The sequence below is a fragment of the Chiloscyllium punctatum genome, chromosome 19, assembly GCF_047496795.1.
Source record: "Chiloscyllium punctatum isolate Juve2018m chromosome 19, sChiPun1.3, whole genome shotgun sequence".
NCBI classification, from domain to species: Eukaryota; Metazoa; Chordata; class Chondrichthyes; order Orectolobiformes; family Hemiscylliidae; genus Chiloscyllium; species Chiloscyllium punctatum.
The window spans coordinates 81,636,370-81,656,970 of NC_092757.1; the positions used below are offsets into that span (position 1 = coordinate 81,636,370).

General features: G+C 38.1%; 1 protein-coding gene across 2 annotated transcripts in view; it reads right to left on the minus strand.

Moving 5' to 3' along the window:
- The window catches only part of akap10 (A kinase (PRKA) anchor protein 10), a 66,724-nt gene that overhangs the window by 15,556 nt on the left and 30,567 nt on the right, over nucleotides 1-20,601 (minus strand). For both annotated transcript variants that reach the window (XM_072589848.1, XM_072589846.1), the window contains exons 3-7: nucleotides 14,613-14,798; nucleotides 10,441-11,010; nucleotides 7,092-7,190; nucleotides 5,677-5,761; nucleotides 2,563-2,686 (exon numbers count right to left, since the gene is read on the minus strand). In XM_072589848.1, coding sequence (XP_072445949.1) covers nucleotides 2,563-2,686; nucleotides 5,677-5,761; nucleotides 7,092-7,190; nucleotides 10,441-11,010; nucleotides 14,613-14,798 — 1,064 coding nt within the window. The remainder of the gene's footprint in view (nucleotides 1-2,562; nucleotides 2,687-5,676; nucleotides 5,762-7,091; nucleotides 7,191-10,440; nucleotides 11,011-14,612; nucleotides 14,799-20,601) is intronic.

The following is a 20,601-nucleotide window of genomic DNA, read 5'->3' on the forward strand; positions in this document are numbered from 1 at the left end:
TTAATATCCACCAACCTAAATCAATTTAACTATCAATCCACTCCCTCTACCATCACCCAAAACCCATTACCTTTCCTATCAGCATTTATACAATTTTCTCGTATGATAGTCAAAAGTTTCAGTTTATTCATTCATTTTGGTAAGGTCGACAATCTCCTTTGAGAACATTATTTGAAATTGCTGTGGGACTGTTCAAGTCTCCAGTAAAGTTGCTTGCCTGTCCTCTTTCAAGCTGTTAATTAAAGAATTCCATAGCTTTATATGGGTTTTCTGTCTGGAAATGTAGGTCTAATCAAGAGTTTCAATTATCTCTTTGAAATTGAGATTATTTACAAACACTCTGGTTATGAAATACCAAAGCCATTTTCTTCATGACCCCTTATGATCAATAAACATTCATGAATCTTAAGAATTTGAACCTCATGTTTTTAACAACAAATGACCTGCAACAATTTAGGAATTATTGATTTAAGATTATTATTCGCTCTGCAAATAGTTGAAATCACCTTAAATGTTAAGTTGTGACCTACATCACACCAAGATAACACCAGAGGAAGGCTGCTGACCCTCCATGTTGGCCTGGAACCTCCAGCAATTACGAGATTATTTCCTCGCTGTTGATGCAGACAAATCAGCAGAAAACGTATGTGGCTATAACGTGTGCACTTTTTCTCATTTTCTTTTAACTCTTTTGTCGATCAGATATTTTAAAAGTGGAAACGGTTGAGGCAAAGGAAGGTAGATGTTTATTTGACCAAACACAGTGGTTGGAGCAGGTTGCATGATTGAAATTCACAGAAATATGCTCAGACTTAGCATTCCTATACCTGGGAGCAAATGAAACCAAACATTCAAGTAGTCAATACTTCCATGATAATATGGAAGATGCAGAATCAAAACATATTTTAAAAAAACATTTTCTCTAAATAAAGCAGAATTGTAAAACGAGAGTTTCACGCAAAATTTCATGGAGGCCAAAAAGAATGAGAAAGGATCGTTGCAAACATATTATACTTTCCCAATTAAATCTGAACACTTATTTTAAAATTATCCACATTATGCAGTAGCATCAAGCAGTTCGTTTCCATAACAATGAAGGACTGAATCATTATATTGTTTAACCAATGTCTAATAAGGACATTTACTCCAAAATGGGAAATCGGAAGCCATTATTCAGAATCCTTGCTCAAGATTCAATTTCCCAGACTCTCTCCCAGCAACTGCTTGAGACTAAACAAATCTGTTCATAACCTTGTTTTACATTCAATTCGGTGAGGAGTTTCCAACTGCATATCCACACCATTCTTAAGAATTATTATTTTCTCCAATGTAATGACACTCAAATTCACCACTGCCTAAGCTCATCTGTTTTTTAAGCTTTTAACTTTAGATTTGACTATTCCATGCTGTTCTCTCACATTCCATTCTCAGAAAACCTAAGACCAATCAAAAAACTTTGCTTCCTCCGCCCTTACTCACACCAAGCCCTGCCCCAGTGCCACCTAAATGGCTTCCTGATCAGTAAAATCTTGATTATAAAATTTTTATCCTTGTACTCAAATTTCCACGCCACTTGTGTCACTCCTCCTGACCCCTGCAATCTCGTTGAGGTCCACAACCCTCCGATCTCTGTGCTGGTTTCTTGGGTTCCTTGATTTTTTAATCACCCCACCACTGGTGGCTGTGCCTTCAGTTGCTCAAGCCCAAAGATCTGCAATTCCCTCCCTACACATCTTAGTCCTTCCACCTCACTTTTCTCCCTAAAGCCAGTTCTTAAAACCTACCTCCTTTGACGAAGTTATTGTTGACCTATGCCTTCATGGTTGTTTGACATCATATTTTGTTTCATAATTCTCCTGGCTCTAACTTGTTATAGAATCAATTTCAAGGCAGACAAAAGGCTAGTTTTACTATTGCCTATGTCAATTCAAAGCAGTTTCAAGTTTCAACAGAAAAATAGGCTTACCATAGAGCCACAGAAACCTTACAGTGTGGGAGCAGGCCAACGGCCCATCAATTCCACTGACCCTCTGAAGAGCATCTCACCCTGACCCAACCCCACCTCCCCCCCACCTTTAAATGTTTGCTTTAAATGATACACTACTTACTGCAGTGCACATCAGTATCTAGATTTCACAAACGTCGTAAATGAGTGACAATAAATTACTACACAAAATATCTGGTGGCTGTACAGTTCAACTGCTCTGTGCTTGGTTAGGAGGGCCTGTTGACTATTCGTGCATTTTGTATTTAATTAGTCAAGCCTGGGTGCAAAATCAGGATAAATATACAAACTTTAGGAAGTCCTGGCATTTATTTCTGAAACCTGGAGACCCTGCTTTAAAGTATGGTAAATGAAATCTCTTACACATAGAAACGTTGTCATCTCCACATTGTTCTTGAATGTGAGTGGCACATTCTGAATATCTGAAGCACACTTATCACAAGTCCATGAAGAATGACAGTCCAATTTGCCACAAATTCTGTTTGTCTGAAAGCTTTTACATCCAGCCAGGTATTTACCAACGAATTAAAAACTTTGCACATTGTGTTACATCGTACCTCTGAGAAATAGAAGAGTGCCGACTCATTGAAAAGAATATCAGCCAGGTAAACAACGCCACTAGTCAACACTTCAATTTGGTATTTACAAAAATGATGACTCCGTAAAAATTCCGTAAAGTGCCTGGAGAGGAAATAAAAATGAGAAGGTCAGCATTCATTTTCTATACTGGGCAGTTAACAGAATCCAGTCTTTAAAAACCCTTCCCTGCACAAAATCACATCATTAGAAACAGGAAAAGGCCATTCAGCCCGCTAGCCTACTCCAACGTTCGATAAAAACACGGCTGATCGGATTATAGTTTTCACTGCTTTCTTGCCTGATCCCATTACCCTTGAAAAGTGTATTAGTACTTTCTGCCCTTAAAGGAAAACTGCAGTTTTAAAATGTTACTATCTAAAATATTCTTGTATTGCCAACAGTACCTTATTTTATAAAAGTATCCCTTTAGATAATGCAATTGCCTTGCAGACTGAAAAGGCTACATAAAATAAATTGCTAGGGCCTAGCAATAGATGACCCATTACTGTTTACAACATTCCATCATTACCTCATCATAAATCTGTTGGCAGTGATGGTCCATATGAATCTTGCCAAAAAGGTTGGCACAGCAGCTACAGCAGTGAAATGTATCAGTACAGGCCATCTCTAATACTGACCGAGGAGTCAAGTTTCAATGATTTAATGCTAGAATGATTGCCATTATTTGGCAATTGCTCCAACCCAAGCTCTATAACAGACACTGCACTTCCAACAATAGCAAATACTGGACGAGCAGAATAAAAGGATGAATTGAAAATGCTGAAATAAAGGGATGTTGTACATCTACTCTGAATTTTCATGATAATAAAATGCAGAAAGCACATCTAAATAGGCTATGCAAATTATAAACCCAGGAAATTTTATACAAACTACTGAGCTCACAAATGACAGTGAAATGGCCAAGTAGGTGCCCCCATCATAGAGAATACAGTTGAGGACAGGCAAGTTCAAGTGATATTTCAAATCATTAAAACATTCCTCACATTCCAAATCTTATAGAGGTAGACAATCCTTTGTCTGAAATCCGAAGTTTCTTGAAGTTTTTTTCTCATTAACGAGGTTGTTTGGCATGCAAACTGTTAACCCAACTCCACACCCACTTGACCCACATCATGCAGGGGGAATGGCTCAGCACTGGCAGGCGTCAATTTTGTCTCAGGGCCCGTAATAGTCAAAGGTGTGTCTGCTGTTCGGTAAGATTTTTAAAATTTCACCGTTAAACTGTCGCTCACTCCAAAATCTGAATTCCTAAAACCAAGTGGTCCCGAGGGTTTCAGATAAAGGATTGCGTACCTGTACCATTTCTTACAATGCCTGTAGAGACTAACAAGATATTTGAATTCCCAGTGATCAACTTAAAGGAATTCTACAAGAATTCAAGTTAAGACTTTGACTGTAACAAACTAAAAAGAACACTAACAATTAAGCAAGTATTACTCTAAATGACAGGAATACCTTCACCCAACTGATAAACCCACATTATAACATACTTTAGAGCACACTTTCTACTGATTTGCAATCTTTTCAGGAAATAGTTTAATGTCAAACCTAGTTTCTAACACATTCACTATGCTCCACTTGACTGACTAACAATCTCTCCTTTAGTTTAAGAATTTCCAAGCTCAGTTGAAGTAACGAAGATCATGGTGATGATGTCGTCCTTGGCTTTGCCAAGGCAAATTTGTGTCTCTTAAGTCACTGTGGGTAGTTTCTTTTGACCACCAGGCTTTCCCAAGCATTCATTCCAGTAGCTAACTCAGTAGCAACTAATTGGAACAAATTTGTGCAACACAGTGATTTGTTGCACTTCTGAAAAATAAGCTAGGAAACAGAAGGCAATATGTGCTATTAAATCTGCTCCTTTCTGATACAGCATGGGGGTGAAAGCAGATTAGAAATAGAAAGTATTAAGGGTGCAAGAGCTCTTAAAACAGTAATACACTTATTTTGACCTTGCGATGGCCTATGGTAATGTTTTGCTAACGTTATGCAATCTTTAACAAAGATGATGAACTATTATGAATGGAATCTACTTTGCACTGAAGTTTTGGAATAGCTTGAGAACTAGATTTTAGTTATGATCCAGCAGCAGTCAGAATGTACAAACCCAGAGCCCAAATTTTAGCTTTATGTTTAACCACAAGATGGCAACAAATCATCAGTCACAATTTCATCAAGTTTTTTCCAGTTTATATCTGTCCCTAAACAGTGAACTGGGTGCATTAGGGATCAGCATTCCAGCTGAAATTACACTCATCTCAGTGACACACATTCAGCAATTCTATTTGTAGGTAATATCGCCAATAAAACATGCTTGGGGCAGTGTACTGTTTATGGTAGCAAATGCAGACCAAAAAGGATCACCTATTTTGATTTAAGAAAGAACATAAAGAACAGTTTTGAAAATAATTGCCTTCACTAATGCTCTAGTATTTTAAGAAATACATATGGATTTTTTCCAAACATTTGAGAAATAGCAGGTTAGTGACAAGCACAATAAGGTGCGTTTATGTACAGTGTTTCAAAGTTAAGTTTCTTTTCAATAAACCTGAACAAAGATTGCCTATTAGCAATTATCTCTCTTCGGTGACTTTGTGATAACTCTTGCATCCCACTTAGTCAGATGTTTTAGGGTAAATGACAGGCATCTGAACTGCCCAACTCAACAGGCAGTTTGCAAATGATTGAGAAATGGCATTTGCTTAATAATCTCATTTAACCTTGTTTGTTCTGTACGATCCACACTATATACAGTGTACGTAGGAACCACTGACCTAGCAGAAATCTTCATTCCAGGTTGGTTTTCAGTACACTGGAATGCTGCAATATATGCATTACTAAATGTATAACATTGCCTCCATAGGTTACCACTGAAAATAGCAGTTTTTACAGGTTTCCTTTGGTTACACCCTCTTACTAGGCATCTGATAGAGACAAATCCACCTACTCTAGTTGCGGGTGTGTGTCAAATTGTATAGGCCTAACATTTGCCCTTCTCCAATATCTTACCCACCTCCAACTGAATAAGCTATGAGTATTTTGAAATAATCATTTCCATCATATTTACTCACTCTTTTTCCATCATAACATACACTACAGCTTGTGCAGAGACAAAACAGTTGGGATCTGCTTGTCCATCTTCTCCACATATCTTAGCTGTTAAGACAGAAGCACATTTGTTTACACCAATGAAAGGATTTCAGTACTGCACAGTGATACACAACCAGGATCCATTTCATAATTCTGAAGCTAATAAGAGAATAGTTTTAAGATTTTTTTTGAGCCACAGGATCAAACACAGACAGGACAGCATTTTCTGTGAAAGTAAAAGTAAAACTAGTCACTGCTAGCTTCTAGGACTTTTGTAAATAGCCTTCAGTTAATTCCTGACCACCCAGAGTTTCTTGAAAACCAATAAATGAAATTTTGGGCTGATGTTTCAAGGATAAAACAGCACTTCTCTCTGGAGCATCAAGCAGCTCAGTCAATCAACAGGTAGGCAAGTTCAAAATGCAGATGCAACAAAAGGGACTGTTCTACCCTTGCATCAGATTATTGTTCAGCAGGAAAGTCATCAATAAAAGGAGAGGCAATGCCCATCATTTACTCCAATTCCCACCTTCACATGCTGATCTTTGTCATCGACTTTTCTTTGATATTTTCTCTCTAAGCTTGGCCATTCACCTAACCCCCACCAAAAACTGTTTTCAAAACTGTTTTCAAAAACCTCCTAAAAACTCATGTCTTCAAGCAAGTCTGAGAGGGACCTAGAAAAATGCATTGGTGGAATTCCCAGTCACCCCACACAACCCCAACTGAGTTCCAAGTTGCTCGAAAACAAGCATGTTCAGTGGACTCATCCAAATGGGTCATGAAAAACATCCACTTTGAGTGACTGGAAACATACTGAAGTTGTTTTTTCCCCAGCTGTGACATCAGTGAATTTTGCAATATCAAACAGCGTTTATTCTTATTAAAGTACCAGTAACAATAACATTGCATTACATACATGCAAGATGAGAAAATTGAATTATGCTAGCCTGTACAGTATTTGTTTTTAAGGTTACAGGGCAGTTAGCCTATACATTGCATTCAAAGAGAGAGACTGCCACCAAAATGACACCTAGCAGTTCAGTGGCAATAGTCCAATTAACTATTATTTAACACATCTGGATAAGATTCACTTCATCTGTGAAGGTGTCCACAGATGATGCACCAAACATTGTATAATTCCACTGACACAAGTTATGGTCACAATACTAAGATTATGAAAGACTATCAACACACATGGAATAGCAGCCCAGCAACAGTCACGTGTGCCATTAAAGAATGGTAACAGGCGGAAAGCTAATGGAAGGAGAGAGAAAAAGTTTGTCAGACTCTTGGTTACTTAACTTGCAAAATAAATTGAGAACGTTCTATATTTGAAGGCCAACTAGTCCCACACTACCTTCCAGTTAAAAGAGTGATTCAGTCAGTTACTTACCTACTATATCATTTCTCATTGCTTCCATAATTGGAATTGGTCTAGAAGCATCTGGTGAAATGTATTTAGTAAATATATTAACTGCATCACGCTCTATACCTGCAGAGGAAAACAATCATGAACATGACTGCTCAAAGTAAAACCCTAGGGTACATTAACGAATGCATTACAATTGTTTTCCACAAGCCTGTTAGTTATGGTGATTGAAATTTTATTGTAAATTGAGGAACGTAGAAAACAGAAAACATACCTGATCAGCAAATTTCAAATATGCCACATTACAGCAAATTAATTTTGCATGGTGGGTTATAGAAGCATATAATTTGTTATGCATCTTTTGTGAACTGAATCTCATTAGTAAGACTATGAAATCCCAGCAGAAACAGCAATACACTTCACCAGGCACAAAATAAATTGCTGCCAAACTCTGAGGTGCCTCCCAAAATGACCTGCTGCCCCAAAGCAATTTTATTAAATCTATCACTGAAATTTATTGCCAACTTTGGGGTTTCTTCTGGTATGGAGTTAGTTTTCTTAATTGTCAAAATAATTTTGGATTTGGCTGTCTTTTGTAAAATCACATTTACACATTAAACATAGCACAACATAGGAATGTAAAAAAAATCCAGAGTTCCTCAATTCAATACAGTTAAAACTGGCCTTTTCCTATATCCTTATATGAACCAACAAATGCATTCTAGTTGGGGATGAAGCAAATGCATCTATTGTAAGAATTAGAGATTGAAAATGGTGTTACAAGAGACTGGAGGTTTGCATTTGATTGTACATAACATACCTTACAAATGGGATACATAAAATTTACTATGCTTCATGTAACAGTGTATAAAGCATTTCCCCTCTGTGAAAGAAATGGGTGGCACGGTGGCACAGTGGTTAGCACTGCTGCCTCACAGCACCAGAGACCCGGGTTCAATTCCCGCCTCAGGCGACTGACTGTGTGGAGTCTGCACGTTCTCCCCGTGTCTGCGTGGGTTTCCTCCGGGTGCTCCGGTTTCCTCCCACAGTCCAAAGATGTGCAGGTCAGGTGGATTGGCCATGCTAAATTGCCCACAGTGTTAGGTAAGGGGTAGATGTAGGGGTATGGGTGGGTTGCGCTTCGGCGGGGCGGTGTGGACTTGTTGGGCCGAAGGGCCTGTTTCCACACTGTAAGTAATCTAAGACTTCTTTACTGATTTTTTTTTGTGCTGAAGAATCTTCAAATATTATGCTTCATAACTAAAGTCTGCTTTGAGGTGCCTCCACAAGTCAATCTTTCACAGATTTCCAACTTCAAATTAAAGCTACATTGTGTATACACTGATATCAGGCTTTTTTTTTTAAGGATATGGCAGGAGTGGTTGTGGTGTTTGGGGTGGGGGGATTTGAAGAGTATAAAGGAGAAGGCTTACTGTGTGAACCATCCCACAATTTGCATCACAAAGAACTAAAAACCCTGAAATAGGCAATAACAAGGTCTGTGGTCTTTCATTAAACTCAGTGAAAATATGAATCTGAATTTATTTGTTGTTTTAAAATTATATCAAATTACCAGAAACAAAAATCTCAGCATCCATTTAAACCAGGAGCTTGCACCTTTTATGAAGAATTAAAGTTAAAAATAATTAAATTTACAATAATGTAACATTTAGACAAATAATGGACCCTTTGTTTAACAAGTGCAGAAACGGATTAAAATAGATTCAGTATTCAACTTATCAAATTCTGCACACACTGAATGATTTTATTATTAATGTTGCTTGTTGGACCTTTATCATGCTTTCTACAAATCCAGACACTAAATTCAAGTAAACAACTGGCTGGTTGCCAGAATTTAAGAATTTGTACAATATATTCAATAAGTTGAAGAATTGAATGCAAAGTTCTACGCCACATGACTTACAGCTTTTTCAATGAAACTTTGACTTTTAGTATGGTGACTTTCAGAGGTGTATTTTGTCCCTTTCGTTTAAAAAAAAAGGAGTCGTTTTCATTCAGAGGTGCTGAGCTGTCTTTGTGAAATCAATAAGGTTAACAGCCTGTGAGGGCTTAGTTTTTTTGGAACAAGATAAGCAGCCTGAATGGATGGGGTCATACTTCCCCAGAGCCAAGATTTTTAGTTTGTCAGTAGCAGTTGCTACTGGGGCCTCGAAGCTGGGTTTGGAAGCTGCAGCTTGTATCTCTCTTTCTCACCATCCCCCCTCTCTGTGTTGTCCTCCTGGACTGGAGAATTGCCTGAGACACAATCTATTTTACTGAACTTTTGTCAAGGGTGCACTTATGGCATGCTACTATATTAGAATAGTTGCAGTTTAGTAGTTCAATAAAATATTATTCAGTTAAGCTTTCCAAAAGGTTTAATTATTCCAATTTCTTTCCTTTCTTTTCCAGTATTTTAACTATAGTGTATGAATAATGCTTGTTTTGCATCAAACCTGGTAGTTTGACTAATTGAATTGCACCTGGAACATAACACAACGCCTGGTACTTGCCTTTAAAACAAGAAAAAGTTAGGGTCTAGGCTTCCTTCTTAATATATTTTGAAGGAGTTTGGTCTGGTCCATACCAGCATTTAATTGTCACCTTACCCAATGCTTGTTTTGAGGGTCAAGGATGATGAGACGTTGGTGAGGTTTCAGCACTCTCCCATTACTGCACTGGAATGATAAATGCTGCCAACTTGTTCATGCAGCATTGTACCAGAACTACACATCATTCTTAGTAAAGTAACCCAGCTGGTTTGAACTGAACCATGTCATTACATATTACATTTACCACTTCCTATTTACAACAGAGTTCTCCATAAGGAAGGTTAAACCATGGAAACCTCAAACTAGAACTCATTTGTGCATTCAAAGTCCACAGAATTACAATTTACTCTGCTACAAAATGGTGGGCAATATCAAAATATGCATTTTACTTTTCAAAACAAAAACACCGGCAACATTCTAAAATGTATACCCTCTTGCACTAAATCAGTGCTGCCTTTCATACCGAAACGCATTTCCTTGCCCTTGCTGCATCGCCAAAAAGGACAATCCTTAAAAGATCCTTTCCTGCCTCATGATGAATTAAGTATAGAGCAGAGATGGAAACTGGGACATTCTGCTTTGTTTGGCTCAATTGCTTGTTGATCAACCTACAAAACACTTTGGGGAGGGCATTATATTTTGAAAGTTAATTACGGATTGGCCATTCTAATTAATCATAACAGTAAGCAATGATTTAGGGAGCTTTTCAATGGGTCAATGTCCATAACAAAACTTATTCCATTATCACAGGTAACACATTACAGAAGAGAAAATTGAATCAAGTGATCAGCTTTGAAAGAAAATAATAGAAGCAGGCTTACTTTTCATCAATTTGCCCGATAGGCCTTTCAGCCCGGTTTGCTGTGCATTTCCTTTCAACACAGGTTTTAGAGATTCTTGACTCGCGGGTCCTGTCTGAGTAGTTATTGCTCTTGATGCCCCGTCATTCAATGGATTCAAATCTCTGCCACCCTGATTTAACGAGTGATTTGGAGAGGTTTTGTTTTGTCCAGTGCAGTCCAGGCTTGTGAGGTCTGAGACATTAAGTTTATTATTACTAGAAACTGGATTACCCTTTGCCTCCAGCTCAGGAGACACAGAGGAATCAAGCGATACCGGCACATCAACATCACACTGTCTATTTGCAGGGGATGCAGGTTCTGCTAAAGAGCTATGCTTTACTGTGTTCAGGCTGTGGGCTCTGATGCGAGACCAGCTTGTGGAGCGGAAACTTTCAGCTTCCAACCAGAATTTAACCAAATGTCCAACTCCTTGCATCTCCATGAACTGGATGATATACGGGAGAGCAGTGCTGTCCTGCAGAACTTGTTCAAGAGTCTTTGAGAGTCTGGAGTTAATCTCTTCAGCTTTATAATTCAGGCAAGAATGACCTATTTAAAAACAAAAACATGAGGAGTGTGTAGCATTTAGTACAAAGGTATATCTGCACCGAAGGATTCTGTAGCAAACCAGAGCAGACCACAGGAGGCAAGAACATTTCTTGAATACCATAATGTTGGCTATAATTCTATGATTGTTTAATATTGTTCCATACCTATTGAAAAATAATCATTCTGTGTAACTGTGGAATCATTCCAATCAAGTATCGTTGGGTACAGCCATTCTCCACAATGTGAAAAACATTTCTTAAAGTAGTAATGCTTTGAAATGGAGCACTTGTAGGAAGCTCGCCTTACTTTTGAGATATTGCATGATGAACTGGTAAAATGAGATATGTTGCACACCAGTCACACTGCAGATTACCAAACCCAACCCTTGGGAAAAATGCCAAAGTGGACATGGTACAATGCCCAATACAACAAGTGTGACAAATTCACATTGGCATTTTTTGTCATAGGTCCGGACCATAAAACTTGCATCCAGTGATTCTTCAATGTCTGACCTTCTAAAGACCTCTCCGCATACTTCACTGCGGACAGCTGGATACATGCATCTCTCACTGTAAAAGGTAGACAGTCAACAGTTATACAAACAGCTGGTTGCAATGAAACATGAAGAATGTCTTTTAGAAATTCAGAAAATAGAACTCAAATAGGGAGAAATACTGCAGAGTTAAATCTTGATCTAATGTACACTGTCAAGGCATTGAGCATAAGAAATTATACTTTTGTACATTCATATCTAACATTATGAAATGGCAATTCTTTGGCCTAACATGACACTCCATCCAAATAAATATGCAGAACTTGAAATGCCATGAATTTGCACCAAATGATTTAATCTCCTCATGAAGCCAGACATGAACAAAAATATCCAAAACTGCTGTTGAATTCCCAAGGGCAATAAAAATAAAAATAGCTCAAGGATATCAATTTAACATTACACTATCCAATATTCAGCATGGCCTCTCATTGTCATTTCCATGACTCCCATAATATTGGGCCTACCATCTGTTGTATTATTCAAAATATATAGAAGACAGTCATAAGAATATTTGACATTGTGCTTCCTAAACTTAATATTAAAATTTAGCCATCAAAATATCTGTATTTTGACTTTTGTTGATAGCTTCTTTATAAATATCTCATTTACTGCTTTGAATCAAGCTTCATTCATTTTCTAAGCTTAGCCTAATGGGGCATAGCCAACAACAAAAAAAGGAAAAATTGCAATAGTCTCTTCTTTTCTCCACTACTCAATAAACATTCTGCTCATCACCAGAACATTCCTAAAATATATGTTACTGCACATTAGGCTTCTAGATTTAGAGCCATAAATGTCATTTTCTTAATGTTTTACATAGAGTTAATATTTCTCACTTAGAATTCCTAGTGTGGAACCAAGCCATTTGGCCCATAAAATCCACACCCTCTGAAGAGCATCCTATCCAGACCCACCCCTCCTCACCAAATGTATTTCAAGCAGCTCGGAGAAAGCTTAATATATTAAAACAGGTACCTGGAATAGACAGGTTATCTAAAGAGGATATACTAGGCTTGCATCGACTGGAGTGCAGAAGTCTAAGAGGTGACCTGACTGAAAGGTAAGATCCTGAGGCAGCATGACATGGTGGATATAAAGAGAATGTTCCTCTTGTGGGAGAATCTACAACTAAGAGTCGCCATTTAAAAATATGGAATCATACATTTAAGACAGAGTGAGGTGAATTTTAACAGAGGATCATGAGTCTTTGAAGTTTCTTCAATAAAAGATGTTGGAAGCAGAATCCTTGAATGTCTTTTCCTGCTCCTAACTCAGACATTTGTATATTTATCTTAAAATTTCCGAGTGAGAGGGGAATCTGTTGATCATTCTCTCTCAGATTCTCACACATACCCTTTATTCTCAGTGGCTATAGATGATGATACATATGGTGAAACAAGGAGACTGAAAGTGAGCACCAAGACAGTGGCTATTTAGTGTGGATAAACGTGGAGCCACCTCCCCAAAAACCTAACCACACAGTGTCGGGGAGAGATCGAGAACACATTGAAAAGCAAGCTGCCTCCAAAATCCATTTTCGTACGAATTCCACTAAGTTCTGATCAAAGTGTTCTCCAGAGGCAAATGCAAGATCAGTGTCAGTTAAACTCTGGTCCTTAGCTTAGTCTTATTTCCTTCCTCAAGAACTTTGCTTCTTAAGCAAAAATGGAAAAAAAATGTTACATTCTGCTACTTGGCACAGTTAAATTTATTAATTACTCATTGTTTGTAAATTATCAGTTTATTGCTTTGACTTTTTTGGGGGTTGCTAAGTTGTCTGTTTTCTTTATGTCTCAACTTTATTTTTGGAATTTATGATACATGTTCGGTCAAAACTTTTTAAAAATTGCTTTGGGGGAGAAAGTTTGGCCAAGCCAGAGTTAGAATGATTCAGAAAAAGGATAGCTCTGAATTGAAAGTTACTATGAATGAGTAATTAATTATTGAAAACTGCTAACAAGGCAAAGTCATTATGTCGTTAAAACAAGAGGAATACAAAGAATTTGGATGCTGTTACTTAATGCATGTGAATAACAGCAAATTGTATTTAAAATTTACTCTTCTGCTTCACATAAGCATTATCAATTAAAAAATTGATATTAGACCATAAGGAGAATTAGAACAGTTAACCAAAAGCTTGATCGGCAAAGACAACTGGATTGCCTTAAAGGAGATGAGAGAGCTATAAACAGATTTTGTTTTAAAAATTCAGAATTTTGACAGTAGGTAGCTCTAGACACAGTCACCAGATAGAACACACTTTTACATATAACAGAGAAGCTAGCAATTCAAATTAATCCAGTGATTTCACTGCATGCATAAGTGTTTGAGGTTTCACAGAAAGGGAAAAAGGCAGCACTTATGAAGTATGTGATAATAGAGTTTGCAAAGGAACAGTTAAGCTGCATAGATTCATCCTGCCGTGTGTCAAACTGGATATGAACATGAAGTAGATATCTATTTTAAGCCTTCATCAGCTAATGTTGACATTATAGAAATTCTATTAGATTTGAAGGCAAGCACACACAAGTAATTTCATATTGATAAAGTCAAACTGGCAACTTGTAAACGTACACACTAACATTATAGTGGGATAGTTAGCGATGCAGTCAACCAACGCAGATGCAGATCCATGAAGATAAAAATTACATTAACAATTATGACAAAAAGGGTTCAAAATGCTTTCAAAGGCTGATGGTATTTCCCTCATTCCACATTGATTCTTCAATATGTAATCTTGATTACGTATTGAAAAGCATACCTAGTTTTGCAAATATAAAATTTCAATTTAAAATTTGCCCTGGATCATTAGGTTACCCTTTTTTTGACAATAGACTACTAATTGCCAAATCATTTCATTAAATATTTGAAGACTGGTATAATGTTGAGACCATCAATTAAGACAACTTAAGCATCTGTAACACCCAATGTACAATAACAAACAAAAACATCAGTATGTCTCATACACAGCCTCTCCAGATTTATTCAAGAGTGTGCATAATTATTTTACTATATATCATAAGCATAAGTTAATAAATCACAACTTTACCTAAGTCTCCAAAATGAGCAGCTTCCATATGAATTGGTTGTTGATTGAGAACTGCTGTTCTGCCACGTGCAAAAGAGTCCATGTTGGCAGAGATGGCATTGATTGCCACATAGCTTGGTCCTGCAGCTTCCAGAAGTGCATTGTTCCTGCTTGGTGATGGGGTTGCAACAGGACTGATGGCTGGGCCTGCAAGAAAGTAAAAAAACAAACAAACATTCAGAGGAAAGAAAAGAGCCAATTACCTTCATATTAAATACAGTGGCAATTCATTACTGGTCAAATGACTCAGATCAATTTAAAAGACAACTAATGATGAAAAGACAGCACAAGTTTTGACATTGTTCATAAAATCTGAGAGGAGGGGCTGGGCAAGGAAATGGGAGAGGGACACTAACACAAATTAAAGATATTAGATATATGTCATACTTCTAACAGGAAAGGTGCGAGCAACATATCATGTAATGTTTTCAGTAACATGTAATCTAATTTAATTGCATAGTTACTCAATTGGAGGAACACCTAAACTTAAGTCACCAAAATGCGTTCTCCCCAACAGGAGACAGCAGTTCAGTGCAGTACAGCCAAACAGTGTACAAGTTCACCAATACTTGCATAAAATCAATTAAAAACTTTCAGAATAATTAACAGAAACCTATAAGCAACATTAATAAAATTCCCACTGCACACTTCACAGAGCTACCCAACATAGTTTAATATATACTTATTTTTAGTCCAAAAACTTGAATATTTTGAAAAAAAGCAAAAAGGTTTACATCTCTCATTTATCAGAGCAAATGCAATAATTCCAAAGGGCAAAAATTTTACACGATGAGAAACCAGCATAGACTGATTGGCAAGTGGATCCCAATTGGTCAAGGAATTGCCAAGCAGATTGTACCAGGAAGCATTTTTGGTTAATTTAAAAGAAATTTGGCTGGACAAATTCCTTTACCTTAGAATACTAATTTAAGCAGCATCTAGCAAGTGTACGTGCACTACCTGGTGAGCCCAACTGACAATCTTTCATTGGCTAACAATATATTACTTAGCACACTTAGGATTGTTCAGCAAGTGCTTCCCAGTCTCAGAATCATAAATAATGATAGACATTATGACCTGGGTTTTGTAACCACAAAGTGATTCAGTATGGTCAGTACTCAGTCTGTTGCAAACAAAGGGACACATGGTTTAATAAGACCTACTAGCCATATACAGAGGTTCTTCGATTATCCGAATTTCAGATTATCCGAAGATGATCTCAAGGTCCTGATAGAAAGATTATGTCAAAGAGGTGCTTCAACACTGATCACATGATTAAAAATGAACTTGGTTTTAGTGAAATACTACCAAGAAGAGTCCTGTACATAGATGGGAGCCCAGGCATGGTCTCAAAATGACTGACTGCCTGCCCCCTCTCTCTCCCCACACTTTTCCTTGAGTTGTACACAGATTATCTTCTCCAGATAACCTTTCCAACATTGCCCTGTAAGGACAATGGTAGAACATGTCAAAATGATGCAATAAAAGGTTGTGCGCATGTGTGCGCTATTTTGTGAGACACTCACACACAACCATTCCCCCCCACCAAAAGGCAATAGTGGTTTTCCTGTTGGTGTCCAGTCTGGTAGCCCTGGAGAGGGGATGGGGAGCAGACAGGGGGCTCACAGGAGCTGATGTGAGCGGGCAGATCGGGGCTTATGTGCATTGTGCTGCTGTCTAGTCTCCTGAATGGGGAGCAGACTTAGCAAGTCTCACTCCGTCAATCGCACTGAACTGATTTTTTTGAAGGGGGGGGGGGGGGATCTTCAGCAATGCTGCAGATCCCTTACACATGAGTATGTGTCTGCTCAGAAACAAACCCTGAGACAGACAGAGGAAGCAAGGCAGGCACAGCAATGAAGGAGGAAACTTCAGAAAACTCCAAGCCCAGAGGAGAGGCATTGAACCAATTAACTAAATAATCAATTATCCAAATGAAATAGTGCCCACCCATCTCGGTTGGATAATCAAGGTTCCTCTGCAGATATGGTCTACATATATGGCACCACACTGGCACTGAAATGTGCATACCACATTACTGATTTGAGACACAGGAAGAACATCCTTTTGGCTTGAGAACAGCATCCCATTTGTGGAAAATACCACAAATGTTGCTGGTCAAATGTAGCATTGTGAAACAGGCTAACTTCACTTCTCAATTCAAATCTTTGAGATGCTCTTACAAGGTGATGAGATAGACTGGGTACTTTACATGGCCAAAAGTGGTGGCCTTGGGTCCTAAGTGCAATACACAGCACTAAAAGCGAAAATAAACAAATTGGGAAAATTAATTTTATCTTCCATTACAAACTTTGTGCTTATAAATGCTGCATTATGAAACTTAAAGTGTTTATCTTCACTATTAACTTACTGAAAATATTGTACTCCGTGCACACTGATGAGTCATACTGATTTCTAAACCATCCACCCTAAAATAATCCTACTACTGAACTACAAGTGGAAATCATCACTACAAATAATAAATCACAAGAATTACAACACTTGAAATATAAGCAAATAAAAAATAAACTGAGGATGATTTGGGATGACTGGACAAAGCTTTACTATTGCTAGCATTTAGAAGTAGGAAGAACTCAGTCACATTACAGTTCAGTTCTCATCATTATATGCAGGGACTGGTGATCGCCAACATCCATGCGCGAAGCCTTGCTAAATGCCAAGATCGGTGTCATTCAGTAGAACAAGTGCTTCATGTCTTTTTTAATGTTATCAGTGTTCCAATGAACAATGCCTTCATTTTAAGAATGTTAGTCATTACTATTATAACCCCACAACAGAATAAAATGCTAAAACACAGTAAATTTATTCCATTTAAATAGAATTTAAGCTATTTATATAATTGTGGATCTGCCACCTCAGACTAATAATTGAAGGAAATAGAGATACTAATACCAAATTATTTAAATCATTAAGGATGTACTTTAAGAAATTTTTAATTAAAAAATGGTGTGCGCTCAATGGTTTTAAAAAAAGATATTTACATGATACAAATATACAACACAGTCATGTGCCTGACTCGTGCAGCAAAACCTGTGACTTCAATGGGACTATTTTTGAAACCCTCTCACGGGTCCAAGTGTTAACATTGGGAGCAGCTCCCACTTAAGCCTTAAAAAAGGTCACATTTACGAGAGTACAACTGGCTTTAACAGAGCCCGCAAAGGATCCTCACTACTCCCCAACGTCCATTGTCACTTGGGATGTGGGAGAGAAAGGGTTAGTGGCAGCTTGTGAATTGCTTTGAAGGTTTAGTGTGGACAAGTCATTGAGTCATAGAGACGTACAGCACGGAAACAGACCCTTCAGTCCAACTCATCCATGCCGACCAGATAACCAAAATTAATCTAGTCCCATTTGTCAGCACTTGGCCTATATTCCTCTAAGCCCTTCCTATTCATATATTCATCTTTTTAAAGGCTGTATTTGTACCAGCCTCTACCACTTCCTCCACCACGCAACACACTCTCTGTGAAAAGATTGCCCCTTAGGTCCCTTTTAAAACTTTCCCCTCTCACCCTAAACCTATGCCCTCTTGTTCTGGAGTCCTTGACCCCACGGAAAATACCTTGTTTATTTATCCTATCCATGCCCCTCATTACTTTATAATCCTTTGACGGATCAAAGGACTCTCCTCTATACTGCAATAATTCTGATTCTATCCTGTCTGTTTCATTAGTGTCCATTTTATGTGGAAAGGGGAGGTATTGTGGTTCAGTGGGTGGTGTCCCTGCTTCTGAGGTAGAAACCGTGGAGTTGAGTGTCTCACTTCAGGATATGAGAGCCAGGGAAAGCACAGCCATAATGTATCCAAACAGGCTGCTTACTAACCTACCAACCTTCCCAATGTGCTTAGGTTAGGCAGTAGGAGGAGAAATTCCTAATTGGCCACATGCTTGATGTGCAGTGGTACCACTCAGGCTGTCACATCAGGGAAAACCTACTATAGAAACTATAGAAACAGACATGAACACTTGCTTTTCACTACCCTGAGTCATTAGATGTGGGAAAGTCTTTCTGTTCGTGTAGAAAAGTATTTCAATACACTTCAGGGAGTAAGGAAGCTATTTGGAAGAATGAGCAATATCTTGGTACAGAGGGTACCAGATGAGATTTTAAAAAGTTGAGACTGAAGGAAGCAGGCAAAGGGGGTTTAGAGCAAATTCGAAATGCAGAGTCATGCAGTTAAGTTCTTGCTGTTCTGATATAGACTTATCCAACGATACCCAATTATCCAAATTCCCAAGCTCACAAAACTTAAAAAAAGGACAAATGTAAAAATAGTAAGTACAAACAATAGGATTGTTCTTATAATGCAACTTAAATGCAGTAAAACATCCAAAGGTACTCAACCTTTTTACTTACCAGCAAGATTGAGATGCTTCACATCAGTTGCCAGAACTAGCATGAGGTTGAGAAACCACAGACTTTAAACCCTGATCACCTCTTTCCTTCTCTTCCCTGTAAGGTCTCCCCCATCCTTTCAATCCTCACATTTGTCCTCTTCTAATTATAGATTACCACACATCTGGTTTTATTTGCTCCATCATTGTTAGCCATGCCTTTTGAAGTCAAGGTCCTAACTTTGAGAATTCTATTTCTAAACCTCTGTACCTCTCTCCTTATTAGGATGCTCCTTAATACACACCACTTTGTCCAAGCTCTTGCTAAGTTGCCCCAGCATTTCACTTGATGTGGCAATGTAACAAATTTTGTTTGATAATCTTTCCTGTGGAGCACTCTGGGATGTATTATGTTAAATGCACTGTATAAATGTGGTGGGATACAGATTGACAGCCAACTGAGCAAAGCAATAAAATTTCTTCTTGTTGTGCACTGATTGTAAGTGCTTTGTCAATTTTTGATGCTTTAGTGGAAAGTACTGAATCCCAGGAAATGTCTGGTTTCTGTCATTTTCCCTGCCATCAATATTATTCCACACCCTGACTGGGACTGAATTGAACCGCTCACCACACTTCGACACAAGACCCAGAATTATGCTTTCAACCACACATCCATGCCATAACCAAGATGGCCTAACTTCACTCCATCTCAACTCATCTCCTTCTGAAATCCTCATCCATATCGTTGCTATATATAAGTGATAATTCCACTGCAATTCTGTCCAGCATACCAAGTTCGCCAGTCCATGAAACTAAAAGTTCAACTAATGTCTGCAGGCGATATCTTAACTTGCATCAAGTCCCATTCACACATCATCCCTAAGCTTGCTAAAAGACAACATCTCCCAGTTTAACAACACATCAATTTTAAATTCACCCAGTTTTTAAATCTCTCCACAGGCCTTGTATGTCCCATTTCTATCATCTCAACTCAAAAATATCTATGCTCCTTTACATCTCACCTTGAACAATCCTATCGTTCATAACTTAACTATCACCAGTGTATCTTCAACTGCTAGTTCTCGAAGCCTCAAAATTCCCTCCTTAAAATCTGTGTCACTCACCTTTTTCCTTTGTCATAGAATGAATACAGCACTGAAGGAGGTCATTCAGAGCATCACAATTAAATCATTTGTGATCTTATTGAATAATGCAGCAAGCTTCAGGAGCCAAATGGCCCACTCTTGCTTCTTGTTCATATGTACTGACCCACATGTATGTTAATTGGGAGTTGGTTAGCTCAGCTGGCCAGATAGCTGGTTTGAACATCGTGGGCTCTATTCCCAATTCAACTGAGGTTGCCATGAAGCACACTAATGTCAACCACTTCCCTCACTTGAGTCACGGTGATCCTCAGGTTAAACCACCACCAATCGTGTCTCTAATGAGAACACAGCCCTATGGTCTAGTAGGACAATGACAATTTTAGCTTCGTGTGTACATCATGTCAATGCTGGCACTCTATGCCACTCACCTACCTTTTTCCCATAGCCCAAAAGTGTTTTCCTTTTTTCTTTCTGAATGAATAC